At 42.9% G+C, this 21,030-nt stretch overlaps 1 protein-coding gene across 1 annotated transcript in view; it reads left to right on the forward strand.

The window, feature by feature from the left end:
- CCDC6 (coiled-coil domain containing 6) overlaps positions 1–21,030 on the forward strand; it is a 111,091-nt gene that overhangs the window by 71,776 nt on the left and 18,285 nt on the right. Inside the window, exons 4-5 of the mRNA XM_018042380.1 lie at positions 10,864–10,967; positions 15,398–15,558. Of these exons, the coding sequence (XP_017897869.1) occupies positions 10,864–10,967; positions 15,398–15,558 (265 nt within the window). The remainder of the gene's footprint in view (positions 1–10,863; positions 10,968–15,397; positions 15,559–21,030) is intronic.

Genomic DNA, 21,030 nt, shown 5'->3' on the forward strand with positions numbered 1-21,030 from the left:
ATAAAACATTGCCCCCTTTCTTTTGATTAAATGTTGAGGATTTCACTCTATTTTGTTTAGCTACAAGTAATTTTAGTCTGTGTTTGGAGAGAATATTTATGTTCTACAGTAGAAACGAATCTCTTCTGTGTTTCCGTGGGTATTCTCTGACCCTCTCTTGTGGCCATCTTTTGGGATTGTCATCTGTATTATATTTACTATGTATGTCATAGTCTGTATAATATAATATACCCTATATTAAAGTTACTATAAGAAGAGCCAAGACAGGTGTTATATTACTCATTATGAGGATATATATGTGGTCATGCCTTTGCTCTTGTCTCTGACAACACATTTTTAGAACTAAAAGCTATTGGAAGGCATTTATCCTTTGGGTCCAGTGCCTTAGCACTGCTTTGTTGAAAGAGTTTAAATAAAGTGTGGATTTGGACAGGTTATTGGAGAGCTGTCATTTGTACTTCACAGGGCAGTGTAGGGTCAGGTTGGTTCAGGGCATGGGTAATGGACTTGGATAGACCCAAGGCCAGCCTTGCTGCAAGAGCAAGAAAGTGTGAGGAGACGGAAATGGGAAAGCTATGCAGTAAACAGTGGATCGAGGTTCTGCATGGCTTAGAAGTGCTGAGAACACAGAAGAGATGGTGACGACGTAAAGTTGAATCCCTCTTCTTTGTTACTGGGCAGGGGAAGAGACGGGCCTTCGGCAGTCCGCACGTGTGGTGTCTTTGAAGGCATACCCTTGTCTTTACAGTGCGTGTCTTGCAGAGGCAGCCACGTAGCCGTACTACGACTCTTGCAGGCCTCAGTGTTAGAAGGTGCCCAGCGGTTACCTTCAGCCACTAGCCAATGTCAGGTGACTGCAGAGGTTTGAGAAGACCCCAGCTTCCAGGGGCAACACCCACTTCTCCCAGTGTCCATCACCATATATAACTTTATCCTAGAAGCAAGGCTTTAGAATGAATTTCAGTCCTTAGCAAGAAATTTTTTGTTGTTCCCTTTATGTATCTGTTTATGGCTGCACTGGGCCTCCTTGCTGTGTGGGCTTTCTCTAGTCGAGGGGAGCAGGGGCTGCTCAGGCACAGTGTGCAGGCTTCTCATTGGGTCAGTAGTTGTGGTGCATGGGATTAGTTGCTCCACGTCATGCAGAATCTTCCTGAACCATGGGCTGAACCTGCGTCTCCTGCGTTGGCAGGTGGATTCTTAACTACTGGACTATCAGGGAAGTCCAGTTTTTTGTTGTTGTTGTTCACTTTTTAAAAAGGTAATAAGGAAACATTTTGTGTATTTTAAGTTCCACAAAGAAGAAAGGCACATTGTCACTTTCTAGCTCTTAGTACAATGGTTCTGAGTTAAGAATATAAGACGGCCTTTCTGCCTTACTTGTCTAGCGGGTAGTACAAGCCAACTGATGTCACAAGCAGTCCACAAACAATTCTGATGCTGCTTATTTTTAGTGGCTGCAATGACTAATTCTAGTGAGTTACACAGATCATCTGTTGTCCTGGTGACTTAGCAGCTAATTGAGTGGCTAGTGGCTTGTGTTCAGGTCTGCATCTTTGATTGGTTGATTTTTTTTTAAGTTGGAATAAGATATTTCCTCAGTTCATGGGTAATGTAGGCATACTGGGTTTAGTTAGAATTCCATTCATGCTGGCGGCTGCCCTGGCAGGCTCTGTTGCAGGAGCTCTTCAGAGAACAACCATGTTCCACGAGCCTTCATTTGCATTAAGGAGAGGAAACTTGGGGCTTCCTGGGTAAAGAACCTGCCTGCCAGTACAGGAGACGCAGGTTCGATCCCTGGGTAGGGAAGATCCCTTGGAGAAGGGAATGGCAAACCACTCTAGTATTCTTGCCTGGAGAGCCCCATGGACACAGAAACCTGTTGGGCTACAGTCCCTAGGGTCGCAGAGTCGGACACGACTGAAGCGACTTAGCACACACACGTGCACAGAGGAAACATAGTGACCCCTGTGCATCTTTTGAAGTTTGATTTCACAGACTCATCTCAAATGATGGAAGTCTTAAACTTTTTTAATTATAAGACTAATCCATTGTGCTTTCAAGAAAATGTGGAAAACCTAAACATGGAAGTACAAACATGAAAACACATCACCTAGACTACAGTCCCCGCCTCCAACAACTGCTATTCATGTTTTTCATCATCTTCCTTACCTTTGTCTTCTTTTTTCTCCAACAATAGAGTAGTGAAAAATGCACACTGTTGTCTAACACTAGTAATAACACGAATAATAATGTGTCTAACAGTAGTAGAGAAAATTAGAGATACCAAGGGATAATGTTGTTAACAATATATAGTGTTGTCTAACACGGGTAATAACACTAATAAGTGTCATCTAACAATAGTAAAGAAAATTAGAGATACCAAGGGAACATTTCATGCAAAGATGGGCACAATAAAGGACAGAAATGGCATGGACTTAAGAGAAGCAGAACATGTCAAGAAGAGGTGGCAAGAATACACAGAAGAACTGCACAAAAAAGATCTTTATGATGCAGATAACCACGATGGTGTGATCACTCACCTAGAGCCAGACATCCTGGAAAGTGAGGTCAAGTGGGCCTTAGGAAGCATCACTGTGAACAAAGCTACTGGAGGTGATGGAATTCCAGCTGAGCTCTTTCAAATCCTAAAAGGTGATGCTGTGAAAGTGCTGCACTCAATATGCCAGCAAATTTGGAAAACTCAGCAGTGGCCACAGGACTGGAAAAGGTCAGTTTTCATTCCAATCCCAAAGAAAGGCAATGCAAAAGAATGCTCAAACTACCTCACAATTGCACTCATCTCACATGCTAGTAAAGTAATGCTCAAAATTCTCCAAGCCAGGCTTCGACGTACGTGAACCGTGAACTTCCAGATGTTCAAGCTGGTTTTAGAAAAGGCAGAGGAACCGGAGATCAAATGGTCAACATCTGTTGGATCATCAAGACTGCAAGACATTTCCAGAAAAACATCTGCTTCTGCATTATTGATGACACCAGAGGCTTTAACTGTGTGGATCACAGCAAACTAAAAAGTTCTTAAAGAGATGGAAATACCAGACCACCTGATCTGCCTCCTGAGAAATCTGTATGCAGGTCAAGAAGCAACAGTTAGAACTGGACATGGAAAAACAGACTGGTTCCAAATTGGGAAAGGAATATATCAAGGCTGTATATTGTCACCCTGCTTATTTAACTTCTGTGCAGAGTACATCATGCGAAATGCTGGACTGGATGAAGCACAAGCAGGAATCAAGATTGCCGGGAGAAATATCAACAACTTCAGATACTCAGATGACTCCACCCTTATGGCAGGAAGTGAAGAGGAACTGAAGAGCCTCTTGATGAACATGAATGAGGAGAATGAAAAAGTTGGCTTAAAAGTCAACATTCAAAAAACTAAGATCATGGCATCCGGTCCCATCACTTCATGGCAAATAAATGGGGTAACAATGGAAACAGTAAGAGACTTTATTTATGGGGCTCCAAAATTACTGCAGATGGTGACTGCAGCCATGAAATTAAAAGATGCTTGCTCCTTGGAAGAAAAGCTATGACCATCCTAGACAGCATATTACAAAGCAGAGACATTACTTTGCCAACAAAGGTCCATCTAGTCAAAGCTGTGGTTTTTCCAGTAGCCTCGTAGGGATGTGAGAGTTGAACTGTAAAGAAAGCGGGGCATCGAAGAATTGATGCTTTTGAACTGTGATGTTGGAGAAGGTCCTTGAGAGTCCCTTGGACTGCAAGGAGATCAATCCAGTCAATCGTAAAGGAAGTCAGTCCTGAATAGTCATTGAAAGGACTGATGCTGAAGCTGAAACTCTAATACTTTGGCCACCTGATGGGAAGAACTGACTCATGGGAAAAGACCCTGATGCTGGGAACGATTGAAGGCAGGAGGAGAAGAGGACTACAGAGGATGAGATGGTTGGATGGCATCACCGACTCGATGGACATGAATGTGAGCAAGCTCTGGGAGTTGGTGATGGACAGGGAGGCCTGGTGTGTTGTAGTCCATGGGATGACAAAGAGTCCAACATGACTGAGCAACTGAACTGAATAATAATGTATTGTAATTTGCTGCCCTGCTTTTAATTTTGTAAAGTAAAATATTACAACCTGTGTCTTCACATTTTAGACAAGGTACACAGCCAGACATAATCATGGTAAACCCGAAAGTCAGCTTGATGGGGATTTGTAGCAAATCCTTGAAGATGGGTGGGTCACCTGAAGGTCAAGTACAGACATCGTGTGCTGTGTTTTGCTTAGTCATTCAGTCATCTCCGACTCTTGTGAGCCTGTGGACTCTGTCCATGGGATTCTCCAGGTAAATATACTAGAATGGATTGCCATGCCCTCCTCCAGGGGATCTTCCCAACCCAGGGATCAAACCCAGGTCTCCCACACTGCAGGCGGATTCTTTACTGTCCGAGCCACCAGGGAAGCCCTACCTACTGCTTATCAGGGAGAGGTGGAGAAAAGCCTCAGAGCATACTGGAATATAAGTGAGAGTTTGTGCCTTGGTAGTAAACAAACCAGGGGCAGTAGTAGGTGGTACTGAAGGAGCTTCAGCAGGCTCTCTTTTCAGGTGATGTGTAATTGAGGAGCTGTCAGAGTGTGATGAAGCCAGCTGAGGGGCCTGCCCTCCACACCTGTGAGAGCAGACATTGAGCTCTGTCTGGGACACAGATTAAGTCCCTCCACAGGATATGAAATGAAAGAAGTCCTTCCTTAGGCCTTGTTTCAATTAAGTACCAAGACTCTGTTCCATCTTGTCAGGTATTATTTTGAAGCACCCAGGTAACATTTGCCTTGTGCATCAGTTTGAACAGTTGATGGCAGGGACAAAATTAAAAATGAGTTTTCTTTACAAAGAAAGCGGTACCTCACCATGATCCAACCATGTATGCTCCTGGTCATGCACTGGTGGTAAAGACTTTGCCTGTGAAATTGTAGGGCATGGGTGCGCTACGTACAGTAAAGGCGATAACATCCAGAGATACTGTACTGAGACTTTCTAGTTGCTTGTGATTAGAATGTATGAGGTCAGTTCTTTATAACTTTAAACTTTTTATTTTGATTGGGGTATAGCCGATTAATAATGTTGTGGTACTTTCAGGTGAACAGTGAAGGGATTCAACCATATATATACATATGTCCATTCTCCCCCAAACCCTCCTCCCATCCAGGATGGCACGTGACATTGAGCAGAGTTCCATGTGCTGTACAATGGGTGTGTGTTGGTTATCCATCTTAAATAGAGCAGTGTGTGCATGACCTTCCCAAAGTCCCTAACTATTCCTTCCCTCCAGCAACCATAAGTTCATTTCACGAAGTCCATCAAAAAAAAAAAAAAAAACAGAACAAGAATTTGGTGGGTAACTTAGAAAAGGTACTCTCCTTAGCTAAACGTATGTGGCAAATGGCTAAATCCTGCATCTATATATTACCCACCAATTCCTAATTTATCCCTCCCCCAACCTTCCCTCTTTAGTAATGATAAGTTTACTATGTCTGTGAGTCTGTTTTTGTAAATAAGTTGATTTGTATCCTTTTTGAATTCCACATGATACATGATATTTGCCTCTCACAGAGGCTTATTTTATTTTTTTTTAATTTTTTATTTTTACTTTATTTTACTTTACAATACTGTATTGGTTTTGCCCTGAGGCTTATTTTAGATGATGAGCTGAAGGTAGCCCCTGATGTGATGGTGTATTTGCAGCGTGTGCTGTGGTATGTGTTCTTTCCCGAGGATTTCTCCATTGTGTTCTTTATGTAGCAAAAAAATCCTGTATACCCAAGACTTTGAAACCTGCTTACTTTCCACTGATGGTAATTATTTGGTAAAAGAGTCCCCTAGAATTATGAACCCATTATGCAAATTTGTATAATATTGCACTGATGTCAAAGTGATGGAAACTTAAGCCTGGAAACCATATAAATATGACTAATTATATATGTACCTGTTTCATAAAAGACCTTCATTTTTCAATATCACTGAACAAAAGCAAAGTTTATTGAGCTGATAAACTATGGAAGTGTCACTTTTCATATATTAAATATTAATAAGGTATTACTATTGTCCTGAAGTTGTACCCATTTCAAAGAACAAATCTAATTTTTATACAAATGCACAAGCAGTGGTAAAGAAGGTTAATAACTCAAGGCTCTCTGGAAGATTCTGTCTTCCAGATAACTAGCTGAGCCTTCAGTATAATTTCTCCTCTTAGAGTATATGAATTCATTCTGTGTTTTAGATATGTGAATTAATATCCTAAATTAGGAAATTGTTCATTTGTAAGTTGACTGTCTTCCCATTTTTTTTGTTATAAGCATAGTAAATGTTCATTAAAAGATTGTGTGGGGCGGACTTCCCTGGTGGGCCAGGGGTTAAGAATCTACCTGCCAATACAGGGGATGCGGATTCGATCCCTGGGTGGGGAACTAAGGCAGTTCCTTAGTTCCCCACGAAGGAATGTGCCATAAGGCAGCCAAGCCTGTGAGCTGCAGCTAGGAAGCCCAAAACAGCCAAAATACATAAATATTTTTAAAAATTGTGTGGGAGCAGGAAAAGATATAAAGATAAATTACCACCAATATTATTAATACTTTCACCCAAGGGACAACCCTATTTATCTTGCTATTCTTTGTGATTCTTTTGTGTCTTTTTATCAGTATATATATTTTTTCTGTTCTTTCTCTTGGGCCACACCACACAGCATGTAGGATCATAGTTCCCTGACCAGGGACCATACCTGGGCCCTCAGCAACACAGTGGAGTCCTAGCCACCGGACCGCGAGGGAATTCCCTTCTCTGTATATTTCTGGTGCACATAGAACGGGCAGTTGTCATGGGCTGCCTTCCAAAACTGGGTTTTTAAGTCAAATGGTTGGCGTTCAAAATATATTTTCACATAGGAATGATGGTAATTTGGTGGTCAGACTAAAACTTTTCAAAGTAGATTGAAATGATCCACTAAAACCTTTCAAAATTCTGTAGTTGAGTACATGGTCCTGCTAAGGTTCTCATCAGGCTTTTTTTCCACGTATCCCTTCCCCGACCTCTCCGAGCATCTGGGTTCTCTGTAAGTGGGAAAATGCTCCACTGAGAGAGAGGTGTGGTAATGTTGGAGCTGTCTCTTGGCTGCCCCCTGCTTTCTCTGCTTTTTGGGTGGTGAGTGTCAGCCCACTGAGAAGGGCTGTGAATTCAAATGAACCAGCTCTACTTTTATACACTTAAGTTTATCCATTAAAGAAGTGATTTATTTGGGAAACATAATAAGAACTCTTGGTGCAATGTTAATTAACTTGCAGTGGGAGGAAGAGCTACTGAAGACGAGTAAGGAGTTTGGCTGACAGTCCATTGACCTGACTTAATTACAAATCGGCTGTATCCACTGGTGCTGCATGCTCATAGACAGTGTAGTCAGCAGGGGCTTGGGCTTGCTTGAGAATTTGATGTTTGGCAATGGAAGAGTGGGTACCTGTGGCGTGAACACTGAATTTAAAAGGAGATGGGGAAGACTGTTACAGATGGGAATCAGCATTGTAGAAGCAATGAGAGCAGCCCTGAGCTGGTGTTTCCATTCCAGCAAGAATTTCCGGCTCAGTACCCTGTCAGTTTAACGCACGCTGTCAGATCTGAGGGTTGTTTGATATCACGGCAATGCAAGCACTGCAAATCTACTTAGGTCGGAAACAGCAGTCCTGGTTTATACTCTTTGGCTGTAAATAAATAGGCTGTGGGATTAGATGGCCAGGAGGTGGAAGGGCAGCACTGATAAAGAACTTCGGGAGGTTCTGAAGTTCTTCACGTGGCAACCAGCTATCAATTTTCTGCCCACTTCAGTGAACCAAGGCCTCCAGAGGGTGAAACTCGGGTTTCTACTAACAGGCTTCCCAGGTGGCACTAGTGGTAAGGAACCTGCCTGCCAGTGCAGGAGATATAAGAGACATGGATTCAATCTCTGGGTCGGGAAGATCCCCTGGAGGAGGACATAGCAACCCACTCCATTACTCTTGTCTGGAGAATCCCATGGACAGAGGAGCCTGGCAAGCTACAGTCCATAGGGTCGCAAAGAGACACAACTGAAGTGACCTAACACACACACACACACACTCTCACACATAGCTCTACTAACTGGTACCAAAAAGAAGCTGAGATTCATGTTCAACTTCTGTTTTTCCTGCTTTCTTATCTGCTCCTACATTCTCTTAGACTCACTAAGGTACCCCCTGCTCCACTACTTCCAAGAATTACTGGATAATTTACCCCAAATCCTATGTGCCCCTCCAGATGCTCAGAACTTGCTGGTTAGGTGGGACCCAGCTGCTTTGGTCACCACGGTGACTGATCCCCATTCCTATGCTGGCAGCATCACTTTCCCTGGATCAGTGGTTCCTCAGCTCTCAAATGAAAGAGTGGATTTAGATGATTTCTTTTGCTGCTTCTGTTTCTAAAAATCTCAACAGAACTAGGGCGAACTGAGACAGGTGCCGTCTTGAGATTGACAGAGAATGATAGAATGGGTGGTCCTGGAAGGGACCTCAGATGTCATCGAGGCCAGCCTTCTCATCTCATAGATGAGGGCAGGTTGCATGCGTGCATCCTAAGTCGCTTCAGTCATGTCCAACTCTCTGATCTTATAGACCATAGCCCTCCAGGCTCCTCTGTCCATGGGATGCTCCAGGCAAGAATACTTGGAGTGGGTTGCCATGCTCTCCTCCAGGGGATCTTCCCCACCCAGGGATCAAACCTGCGTCTCTTACGTCTCCTGCATAGGCAGGTGGGTTCTTTACCATTAGTGCCACCTGGGAAGCCCGAGGGCAGGTTAGTACCTCCTCAAAACCACATGCCGAGTCAGTCATATGTGGATAAAGACAGCTTTGTCTTGATTTTGTTTTTTGGAATTGTAGATTTGCATGGTGCACAATTACTCTAAAAACAAGCTGTTGGGCATTAGTTTCTCTACTAGGCATCTATATTACAAAACGATGCCTTGCTTGAATTTTTTCTCACCTACTAAGTACCCCTTGTCATGTTTTAGTTAAACATGGCAATAGGGTCCTTAAAGGGTAATGACTTGGCATTTTGTTTCTTTAAATAAATGACTGTGAATTGTATCAGTACTTCAAACCTTGGCCCAAAATGTGGTCAGAGGGTCATAAAGATACATAGGAGTTCTGTGAGGTGTTCCTGGGTTTTTCCTCCTTGCAGGGAAAAGGAGCTGTTTAATATCTTGAGGAGCTTGATGCTTCCAGCTTAGTCTGAATTTCTCGCTTTGCCCATGCAAAGAAAATGCAATGAAGCTATGCTTTCCATTGACTGTGCGATCTTGGCTCATTGACTGGTGGAGTAAGGTATGTCTGCTTTGGTTGCTGTAAAAGGCTGCATTTTGTCCATGGAATTGGTCTCACTTTATGTCTACATAGGGGTCTTTGCTCAGTGAGGAGCTTGCCTCTCACCTGCTAAAGAAGTGTGAACTCTGCTATTAATACCTGGACAGCTGTGTAGCTGTGCAATCAGAAATAATCTGTTAAGTCAGTGGTTGAAAAGATAAATTCCAGTTGGTTGAAGAGACAGCATGGGGGCAGTGATATAACATTGCCCCCTTTTTAAAAAATGATTTCTGTTAAAATTACTTAATATCCCAAGCAGATAGATAAGTATGCAAAAAGTGATACCACACATTTCCTTCTTCCTGGTGCTGTGAACTCTGCTGATCATGGCACTTTCTGTCCCCGTCACCAGCCCTCTTTTTCTTCATATCTCTCTCACTCTCTACTAAAACATATAAATGGTTTCTTTTAATGTCTTTACCACTACTAGAATGTATTGCGCTGGCCAATAAGTTCATTTGCATTTCCCACAAGCTGTAATGGAAAAACCTGAATGAACTTTTTGGCCAACCAGAAAAGTCCCCAGAGGGCAGACCTTTCTGATTCCTCAGTTCTCTGCTACATCCCTATTACCCTGTGTCTGCTGTTGGTCTCAGTTACTGCTTGTTGTTCTGTGTTGGCTCAGACAGTAAAGAATCTGCCTGCAATGAGGGAGACCTGGCTTCGATCCCTGGGTTGGGAAGATCCCCTGGAGAAGGGCATGGCAACCCACTCCAGTATTCTTGTCTGGAGAGTCCCATGGACAGAGGAGCCTGGAGGGCTACAGTCCATGGGGTCGCAAACAGTCAGGACCGAGTGACTTAACGCTTTCACTTTCTATGTTAATAGATTAAATTAATTGCTTCCCCAAATTGCTTCTTTTTATGAAGTAGCATGCAGTGTGGGGTTCCCCCTGCAACCATTTGCCTTCCCCTAAATCACATTTTCCTTCTTCCCCACCTCCCCAGAAGTAACCAGTATTGTGAATGTGGTGTTCATCCTTTTCGCACATGTTTTTGTATCTTAGGACACATTTCTATGTACCCATTAATCACTTGGTAGAATTGTCTTCAGTGCTGGAGTTATTTCTGTAAATGGAAGTACAACCTTTCTGGTTTAATGTTGAAATGCATGCAGGACTAGGGAGACAAATCCATTTATGTCCTGGGACAACTGGCAAGCAAAGCTCCTCAAACTCTTTTTAAGGAAGACTTTCCATGTGCCTTGAGTAACTGCTGAAGCAACCACTGTGATCCACCTACCAGAGAGCAATTAAGTGTTAACATCAAAGAGTGAACGTATCTCAGTTTTCTCAATTAAAGTTTAAGAACTAAATGCACTTAATGTGTCTGTGCCGGAAAATTGACCGTTTCTTTGCAGTTTTCTCCATGGAAAGGGACCCTAGTGTTCCAATCAAAAAATCTAACTAACAAAGTTTAAGTGGCCTACAATTCTCAATAAAACTTCTTTCTTTTTCTCCAGTTGAGACGGGAGAAGATTGACCTTGAAAATACTTTGGAACAAGAACAAGAAGCACTAGTGAACCGTCTCTGGAAGAGGATGGATAAACTTGAAGCTGAAAAGCGGTTTGTTGAGTCTTGCTGTTCTGTGTAGTGTATGTAAATGTGTGTGTGTTGGAGGTGGGGTTGGGGGACTGTGCTGAATGTGACCAAGGAGTAACAGTGGGACATTTTAATGCCTTGGTGGATGCACGCTGTTTTAATTTGTCAAATGGGGAAAATGTTGATAGCCTATCCTCCTGAAAGCAGGGGAAACCACTAGACCATTCAGGTATGACCTAAATAAAATCCCTTACGATTATATAGTAGAAGTGACAAATAGATTCAGGGGATTAGATCTGACAGACAGAGTGCCTGAAGAACTATAGACGGAGGTTTATGACATTGTACAGGAGGCAGTGATCAAGACCGTCCCCAAGAAAAAGGAATGCAAAAAGGCAAAATAGTTGTCTGAGGAGGCCTTACAAATAGCTGAGACAAGAAGAGAAGTGAAAGGCAAAGGAGAAAAGGAAAGATACACACATCTGAATGCAGATTTCCAAAAAATAGCAAGGAGAGATAAGAAAGCCTTCCTCAGTGATCAGTGCAAAGAATAGAGGGAAACAACAGACTGGGAAAGACTAGAGCGCTCTTCAAGAAAATTAGAGATACCAAGGGAACATTTCATGCAAAGATGGGCTCGGTAAAGGACAGAAATGGTATGGACCTATCAGAAGCAGAAGATATTAAGAAGAGGTGGCAAGAATATACAGAAGAACTAAACAAAAAAGATCTTCACGACCTAGATAACCATGATGGTGTGATCACTCACCTAGAGCCAGACATCCTGGAATGTGAAGTCAAGTGGGCCTTAGGAAGCATCACTAGGAACAAAGCTAGTGGAGGTGATGGAATTCCAGTTGAGCTCTTTCAAATCCTAAAAGATGATACTGTTAAAGTGCTGTAATCAATATGCCAGCAAATTTGGAAAACTCAGCAGTGGCCACAGGACTGGAAAAGGTCAGTTTTCATTCCAGTCCCAAAGAAAGGCAATGGCAAAGAATGCTCAAACTACTGCACAGTTGCACTCATCTCACGCTAGCAAAGTAATGCTCAGAATTCTCCAAATGAAGCTTCAACAGTATGTGAACCATGAACTTCCAGATGTTCAAGCTGGATTTGGAAAAGGCAGAGGAACCAGAGATCAAATTAGAAAGCAAGAGAGTTCCAGAAAAACATCTACTTCTGCTTTATTGACTATGCCAAAGCCTTTGACTGTATGGATCACAGCAAATTATGAAAAATTCTTAAAGAGATGGGAATACCAGACCACCTGATCTGCCTCCGAGAAATCTGTATGCAGGTCAAGAAGTAGCAGTTAGAACTGGACATGGGACAACAGACTGGTTCCAAATCGGGAAAGGAATGTGTCAAGGCTGTATATTGTCACCCTGCTTATTTAACTTCTATGGAGAGTCCATCATGCGAAATGCTAGGCTGGATGAAGCACAAGCTGAAATCAAGATTGCTGGGAGAAATATCAATAAACTTAGATATGCAGATGACACTACACTTATGGCAGAAAGTGAAGAACTAAAGAGCCTCTTATTGAAAGAGGACAGGGGAAAAGTTGGCTTAAAGCTCAAATTCAGAAAACTAAGATCGTGGCATCTGGTCCCATCACTTCATGGCAAATAGATGGGGAAACAATGGAAACAGTGAGAGGCTTTATTTTGGGGGGCTCCAAAGTCACTTCAGATGGTGATTATAGCCATGAAATTAAAAGACGCTTACTCCTTGGAATTGGAAAAAAAGCTATGACCAAACTAGATAGCATATTAAAAAGCAGAGACATTACTTTGCCAGCAAAGGTCCGTCTAGTCAAAGCTATGGTTTTTCCAGTAGTCACATATGGATGTGAGAGTTGGCGTATAAAGAAAGCTGAGTGCCGAAGAATTGATGCTTTTGAACTGTGGTGTTGGAGAAGATCCTTGAGAGTCCCTTGGACTGCAAGGAAATCAAACCAGTCAATTGTAAAGGAAGTCAGTCCTGAATATTCATTGAAAGGACTGATGCTGAAGCTGAGAAGAACTGACTAATTGGAAAAGACCCTGATGCTGGGAAAGATTGAAGGTGGGAGGAGAAAGGGATGACAGAAGATGAGATGGTTGGATGGCATCACCGACTCAATGGACATGAGTTCGAGCAAGCTCTGGGAGTTGGTGATGGACAAGGAAGCCTGGTGTGCTGCAGTCCATGGGGTCGCAAAGAGTCGGACATGACTGAGCAGCTAAACTGAACTATGCTTCTGTTGGTCCATCTTTATACTCCCCTCTTACTGTCCTGGTAGAATTTCTTTTAATTTGATTTTGGAGGCTATGAAGAAATTAGATAAGGCACTATTGTCCACCCCTGAGTTGTTCTGAAGGATAACTTCAATTGCAACTTTTTACCATATTGAACTCGCTTCCCCAGTTATTTTCTGAACTGCTTAGGATGTGTGCTGTGTACCATGACTGATCACATATCTCTAGAGCGTACTTCATGAGGAAGGCTGAGGTTTTAATAGCAAAATGATCATCTTTGTGTTTTTAAGACTTACTAAAGTCTACAAAACTTTATTTTTTATAGACTTACTTGTACATATTTAAGGTTAGTGTTTTTACTGTTAAATATATGTACATGGATATGAAAAACTCAGCAACACATGTAATCTAGAATCCCTTTGTGCAAGAACTGGGGTGGGAGTGCTTCCCCGGTGGTCCAGGGGTTAAGACTCTGAGCTCTCAGTGCAGGGGGCATGGGTTCAGTCCCTGTTTGGGGAACCAAGATCCTACGTGTTGTGCCACACAGTCCCCCACAAAAAAAGATCTGGTGGGGCCCTTAGATTTAAGCACTGTGTGCTTTGGGGTGAGTCGAACAGGGCCGATGGCAGGGAAGTTCTGTAGATGGGATGTGTGTTTGGGTGTAGAAAGGAAACTTCTTGAAAATATTCATTCACCTACTTCACTAGGAACTTTAGTTTACTAACCAGAAATACTTGCCATAAATATTTGATTTGGATGAATAACCATAGATTGAGTTCATCTCGAGATCTGCAAAACAGATTCACGTGTGGGTTGTTGTGTTAGTCGCTCAGTTGTGTCTCTTTGTGGCCCATGGACTCTAGCCCGCCAGGCTCCTTTGTTCATCCAGTTCTCTAGCCCAGAATACTGGAGTGAGCTGCCATGCCCTTCTCCAGGGAATCTTCCACAGGCTTTTAAAAAAAGTGAAGACCCAGGGTGTACCTATATGGAATTGTTCCAGCAGTAGTTGAATCAGTTATGTTTTGCCTTATTATAGTAGTACTAATAAATTGAATCATGAAAAGTTATTTCATCTAATAGATGGAGAGACCATTACAGTATTTAACCAACTAGTTTTCTCAGCAAGGGATAAACTCAAAGGTAAAAACCAAACTAAACCAAAAACTTAACCAGCAGTTTATAAAAAGGAGGCAGATAGGTCTGTTGTCAGTCAATCTTTCTTTGAAGAAAGCAGTGGAAGGTTTTATATATATATAAATACCAGATTATTGCATGGAACTTTATGAAATTGTCGTTTTGTCAAATATTAGAGCTTTATGTACTTCAGACTAAAAATAATTGATAGAGAAGGTGGCACCACCACTTATTAACCCAGTACATTTTTTTTTTTTTTTTTTTTGGTGTTGTCTTTAACTCTTTACTTTTGCTGTGGCCAGAAGCAAAGGGGCTTCCATCCAGTTGGCCTTGCCCTTGTTTTTTCTTTTTGAAAATGTTTATTTTTTAATTTATTTGACTGTGCCAAGTCTTAGTTGCAGCAAGCAGGATCTTTAGTTGAATGTGGGATCTAGTTCCCTGACCAGGGTTCGAACCTGGGCCCCTTGCATTGGGAGTACAGAGTCTTAGCCACTGGATCAGGGAAATCTTAGGATTGGTTTTTCAGGAGGGAAGTTGAGAAGTGTATCTGTCTACTTGACACAACCCTCCAAAAAGATTCATGATCTATAGTTCTAAAGTTTCAACTAAAAGTACTGAGAGGAAATTCCTCCAGGGTCTCCATTCCCTCAAGCCCAACATGTGGACCATTTAGTCAGTAAATCATCCTGACTGCCCAGGGTATGCCCGGCATGATAATCAGAAGCCAGTGTTGGAGTTTTTTATGTAAGGCTTAATTACCAGTGGCCATTTAACAGGAAGAAAGGGAAGGTGGATTCTTCAGCTCTGTCCTTTGACTTGACTGTCAGGTAAGGGTGATTGAAAGTACTGGAAGATGGGCAGAGGAGTCAAACAATTTAGTGAATTTTGGTGATTAACATGAGCATGCTGTTAAAACAAACCTCCCAGCTAGAATGTGTGGTTTTGTCTTTGTTTATTTTTCAATTACGAAGAATTTATTTATGTATTTTTAAAATAGGTGATGGTGAGCATCACATCAGTGTGTTATCTTTTAAAGACAAACTGTCTTTCATTGTTGGACTTTTCTTTTCACTGAAGAATCCTGCAGGAGAAATTAGACCAGCCGGTGTCCGCTCCGCCATCGCCTAGAGACATCTCCATGGAGATCGACTCTCCGGAAAACATGATGAGACACATCCGGTTTCTAAAGAATGAAGTGGAGAGGCTGAAGAAGCAGCTGAGAGCGGCCCAGCTGCAGCGTACGTAGCTGGCTGCCATTGGCCGTCTGCCCACAGAAGCGACCCGCGTACCAAGGAGAGAGTCTGATTAAACACATGGATTTCCCCTTGAATCTGTATAAATTGAATTCACATTGTGTTTCACTGACAGTACATAATTCTATGTCTGTCATCCTGGAGTAGTTTATTTTTAAAAAAATTATAATAGGGCAGGGCAAATAGTTAAGAATACTAGAAAATCACATAATTTCAGGAGGGTCCAGGATCAGAGGCACTATTTCTTTTCTTTTACTTGGAAGATAGTTGATTGACAGTGTGTGTCAGTTTCTGTTACACAGCAAGCAGAGTGAGTCAGTTATCCGTTTACATACACCCACTCTTTTTGAGGATTCTTTTCCCATATTGGTCATTACAGAATATTGAATAGAGAGCTTCCTGCGCTATACAGTAGGTCCCCATTAGTTATCTATTTTATATCAGAGGTAGTACTCCTTCTCACCAGCTCCCTGGTGTTCATCTCTTAGATGGTGCTAACAGAAGCGATGCTGGAGGCCTCAGTGTACTTTGGGAGCATTAATGCAGAGAAGAGTATTTGTCTTCTTTACTACCAAAATTGGGCCTCAGCTAACAGTTGTTCATGGTACTTGACGAATCAATGCTTTTTAAGTATATTCTTTTTATTTTGGGAAAGCAAAGGAGCTAATTTCTGGATATGTGATTGGTCACTGTGTATTTGCTTGCATTTCTCCTATTTCAGCTTTTAGACTGTTCAAATTTATTTGAATAGATAATACAGTACAAAGTATGCAGGGGAAAAATAAGTCTCTTTCACCCCTGACCCCCAGCCCCCCAAATTTTCACAATTAACACATTTTTAATTTAGTCCTCAGATGTGTGTATGTGTGTAGACTTCTTTTATATAAATAGTAGCACAGTGAACATTTTTTTTTTTTTTTGCATTTTTCTCTTTTCACTATCTCTTGCAATTTTTCCCCTGCCAATACATACAGAACTGCCTTACTCCTCCTTTAAAGGCTGTGCAGTATTTGATAGTGTGGATATGCTGTAGCTTATTTAACTCATCTCTTATCAACAGACCCCTTTGAGCTGCCATGTGCAACCACAGAGAACATCTCTGTACCCATATTTTGATACCTGTGTAAGAATACCTTCAGGGTAAACTCCAGGGCATGGACTTGCTGAGTCAGATGAAATGCACATTTAAATTTTCAGTGATTCTTATCTTGATGTTTTCTTCTCTGAAGTGTTGCAAGCTTTAGTCCAGTACTGTGTCTGGGATGGGACATCAAGGTCATCTTGGGAACCTTTAAGAAATACAGTGTGTTACGTGTCCTATTGCTTGCTGTTAACAGATGAGCACAAACTTAGTCATTTATTTTATTTCCAACAAAAGATGTCACATGTTTATTAGTAAGATAGAGTACTAGCTGAGAAACACAGCAGGAGAGCCAGCCATTCCATCTCTTCTATAGAACTCATGCGGGCTGTTCAGAGAGCAGTTGTGTGGTTGAGATGCAAGTGATATGGTAGGATGGAAGTGACCTTGACACAGCATAAATGTGTGCCATTCATGTGTGAGGCTCCTGAGACCCAGCTTGGTTCTTCTCCCATGTCTTCTCTTGGAACTGGACCTGATTTTATTACCAGTTTTCATTCAAATCCTTTGGGGAGTGGGACAATTCTGCTCTTGTTTCTTGGCCAGGAATCGCTTGACCCCGAAAGTCTCATGAGAAGCAAGACATGGGGAGGAGAAAATTCAACCACACTTAGGATGGTGAAGAAGAAAAAAGAGGCAGACTCACTGATTGAAAACACCAATTTATTATGTTGCAGTTTTTGGAGGTCTGGGTTCAAAACAGGTCCACTGGGCTAAAAGCAAGGTGTCAGCAAGGCTCGTTTCCTTATAAGAAGCTCGAAAGGAGAAACTGCTTGCTTGCTTGCTTCAGCTTCTGAAGGCGTCTGCACTCTTCGGCTCATGACTCCTACCTCTGCCATCCTTGTCACATCTTTTCACTCTGACCCTCCTGCCTTCCCCTGAAAGACCCTGGGGCTGCATCGGACCCACCCAGATAATCCAGGATGAGTTCCCATTTCAGGGTCCTTAACCTCACCATGTCGACAGGTCTCTTTTGCCATGTCAGACAGCATGGCCACAGGCTTCAGAGAGCAGGATGTGGACATCTGTAGGAGGCCACCATCCTGTCTAATCCTATACAGGCTTCTGGGCTTTCTCTAGGGGTAGAGTCTTGTCATCGGTATTTTTTTCTTTTAATAAAGGCAATTCTGATCACGTACCCCCAGTTTGGGAATCACCATGGATGTGTATTCCGTGAAAACAAGTCAAAGAGTTCTCAAGTGTTAGTTGTTTTAGGTTTGGGTGTTTTTTGAGTTTTTGCTGTGTTGGACAGGCAAAGGTCTTTCAGCCCCTTTCTGAAATCTTTCGAGTGTATTTTTCTTTCCTGTGTATACTTGCCTTGTTGTTCCCCAGACAACATTTTTGGAATAAATTTGGGAAGGATATCTTATTTCCTCTACTTCCTTGCTATTGCAATGTTTGGTCCCTGGAGAGACTGGATATCAGCAGAGGCCTCTATAAATGCTGTTTGGATTTCGTGAAGACAGGAAAAGCTGACCTGAAGCAGCTGCGTGTGGCTCCTAGCTGCTCACAGTTGGTTTAGGTTGGATTTAGAGGATAAGTTCATGAGACTTTCCTCATCCACCTGCATCTGCCTCCTTGGGTCGTATAATCTAGTTCCGTTTGAAAGCTCCTAGGGCACTTGGGCCTTTTTCTAAGTCAAGCTGAGTCTGAGCTTGAACCTCTCTCCAAATGGCTCTCAACTCTGGATGAACGTTGGGAGTTTTTGTAGACCAGTGGAGAGGCTTCATCCTCGTGGATTTTAATTTCATTGGTTTGGATGGAATCTGAGCAGGAGTATTTTCTTACCATAAACTTGAAAGGGAATGCAGAAGGTACAGGCTTTGGGACTTCCCTGGTGGTCCAGTGTTTAGGTTGCTGCCAGTGCTGGGGACATGGGCTCAATCCTTCGTCCAGGAAGTAAGATCCCACGTACCGGCCAAAAAAAAGAGCCAGGTACAGGCCACCTTAGGATCATATAGGAACTATCTTTTGGGAGACTAGAAATCACCTTCAGTTGACACTAATTTTGACTGAATTTGTGAGGTGGCTGAAGATGGCAGAAGTATAAGCTGTGACTTCAAAGCTTTAGGGAGCTCAGTGTGGGAGAAAGAGGATGACTCCTGAGAGTAAATGAAGTGTTAGTTGCTCAGTCATGTCCGACTCTTTGCAACCCCATGGATTGTAGTCTGCCAGGCTCCTCTGTCCGTGGGATTTCCCAGGCAAGGATACTGGAGTGGGTTGCCATTTCCTTCTCCAAGCGATCTTCCTGACCCAGGGACTGAACCCAGGTCTCCTACATTGCAGGTAGATGCTTTACCATCTGAGCCACCAGGGAAGACCCAAGAGTAAACCCAGCCCCGTGAAATCAGGTGTGGCGACCTGCCGGTAGAGGGCAGCCAAGGAATGCCACGGTCTCAGCCATCTGTGCCTGGGTCTCTCACACCCAGAGGCTGTGGGCCTGGTGCCTTCTCTGTGCCTCTGGCTTCTGGGTTAATTGCCAAACTGCCAGGCAGTCTTTTCAGCCATCGCTCCTGGTGACTGATGTTCTTGTCTATAGCTTATTGTTTAAGGATTCCCCCCTGCTGGTTTCCCCAGATGCTAAAGGATTGCCATTTTTCTTTGAAAGACAGGGTTTCCTCTTAAATAATTATTCTCAAAGCCTTACGAATCCTCTGTTCTCTTCTCTTTATGGAAAAGAAAGGCAACTTGCTCTGACAGCTGCCCCTCTCATTCTAGAAACAATAAATATTCCAAGAGGCCGATAGAGCACTTCCTGTAGAGCAAGTGAAAAATTCTGCCCCGAACATATTTGGGATGAAATACCTTTAATCATTTATATTAAAAGTGTACTTTGTAAATATTTCCCCAGCATGCCTTCAATTAAGGAGATTTTTGCATCTGGATTAGACAGCAGGGTTTCTGGTTAGATTGAAAACAGCCAAGAGATTTAGCATTTAGCACACATAATAGTGTTTGATAATTTGGGTGTTTTCATTTGAATTTCTAAAATAAGGATTTTCGAAAACTTGGATGCATTCTGTCACGATGGTCTCTTGGAAATCATTGAGTACTTATCAAAAGTCATTATTTGCTAAAAATGCCAGACCTCCATTGAGTTATGTAAAACTGGAACTAATTTGGTAGACTTGGGAGTCAAAATAGGTTCAGTTTATGGGAGAGAAATTGTCAGGGTAGCAGTCACTGCCTTCCTTCCTTAAATTTGAACCAGACTGATAATATGCGGTAGTATCCTGTAGGACTATCTGTTAGACGTGGTCACGGCTACTCTAAACTTGTAAGTACTTTTCGGAAAAGAGAAGTAGGTGGAGATTGTACTCTTCCCGAGTTCCTTGGCTGAGACGGGGCCGGGGGGTTGGGGGGGAATGAAGGAGCCAAGAAGATGAGTAGACACTGAGTTTTGTATGAAGGTTATTTTCGTTACTTAGTAGCAACACATTCTGTCTGGGGTAAACCAGGAAATGGGGGAGGTCTGCCTAGGGTAAACCGGGAAAGGGCAGAGGGTCATGTTTTACCTTTGGTGGCAAGGATGCCACAGAATCCTGCAGAGTCACTCCGGAGGGCAGACAGCTCAGCAGAAGGGGATTCCAAAGCCCCAGGAAGATGTTGGTTGCACATTTCAGATTCCTCCAAGAGATAATCTGGTGGGTTCAGCCTGATTCTATAGCGTCTAACCCTGCGGCCGATTAGTTCTGACTGCGCCACATCTGGGGCAGCTCCTGCAGAAGGGGTACTTGTCATAAGCAAGAGCCATCCCCAGAACCTGGCTGCACGCAGGTCTTGAGTTGCTGTCTGCCTCCAAAACACTGCACCAGTAGGAGACAGTAACACATACAGCCAAAATTAGACTGATCGGAAAGGTTGATCACATAGTGCTTACTACGTCAGTTTCTGGCTTTATAAAAAGATTTATAACTGTTACCTAGCTCATTGAGTACACAGGCTCTCCATGTTCAGCCCCCTCCCCGCCAACCCCACCCCCACCACTTGCACTGGGGGTGTGCTAACAAGTGTGATCTCTGGGTGTGCGCCCATAGATGCCTGCCCCAGCATGTCTGGCATTGACAGGCAGCAGAATTGTTGCCCTGAGGGGAGCCCATGGGCTGAGTTTATTTCCCTATCTAGTCCCCTTCCCCTCTCCACTCCAGCAAGGTAGTGAGAGCTCTGGTAACCACTCAGGCCAGACATAGCTCCGGCATGTCTTCCTCGACATAGAGCACTTTAGAAGGCGAGGAAGTGGGATTAATGCCGCCTAACCCTTTAGCACTGCTTTTCACAGTTTTTTTTCCTAAGTGCAGATCATTGATCAACCTTGG

The sequence above is a fragment of the Capra hircus genome, chromosome 28 (genome assembly GCF_001704415.2).
Source record: "Capra hircus breed San Clemente chromosome 28, ASM170441v1, whole genome shotgun sequence".
Classification (NCBI taxonomy): domain Eukaryota; kingdom Metazoa; phylum Chordata; class Mammalia; order Artiodactyla; family Bovidae; genus Capra; species Capra hircus.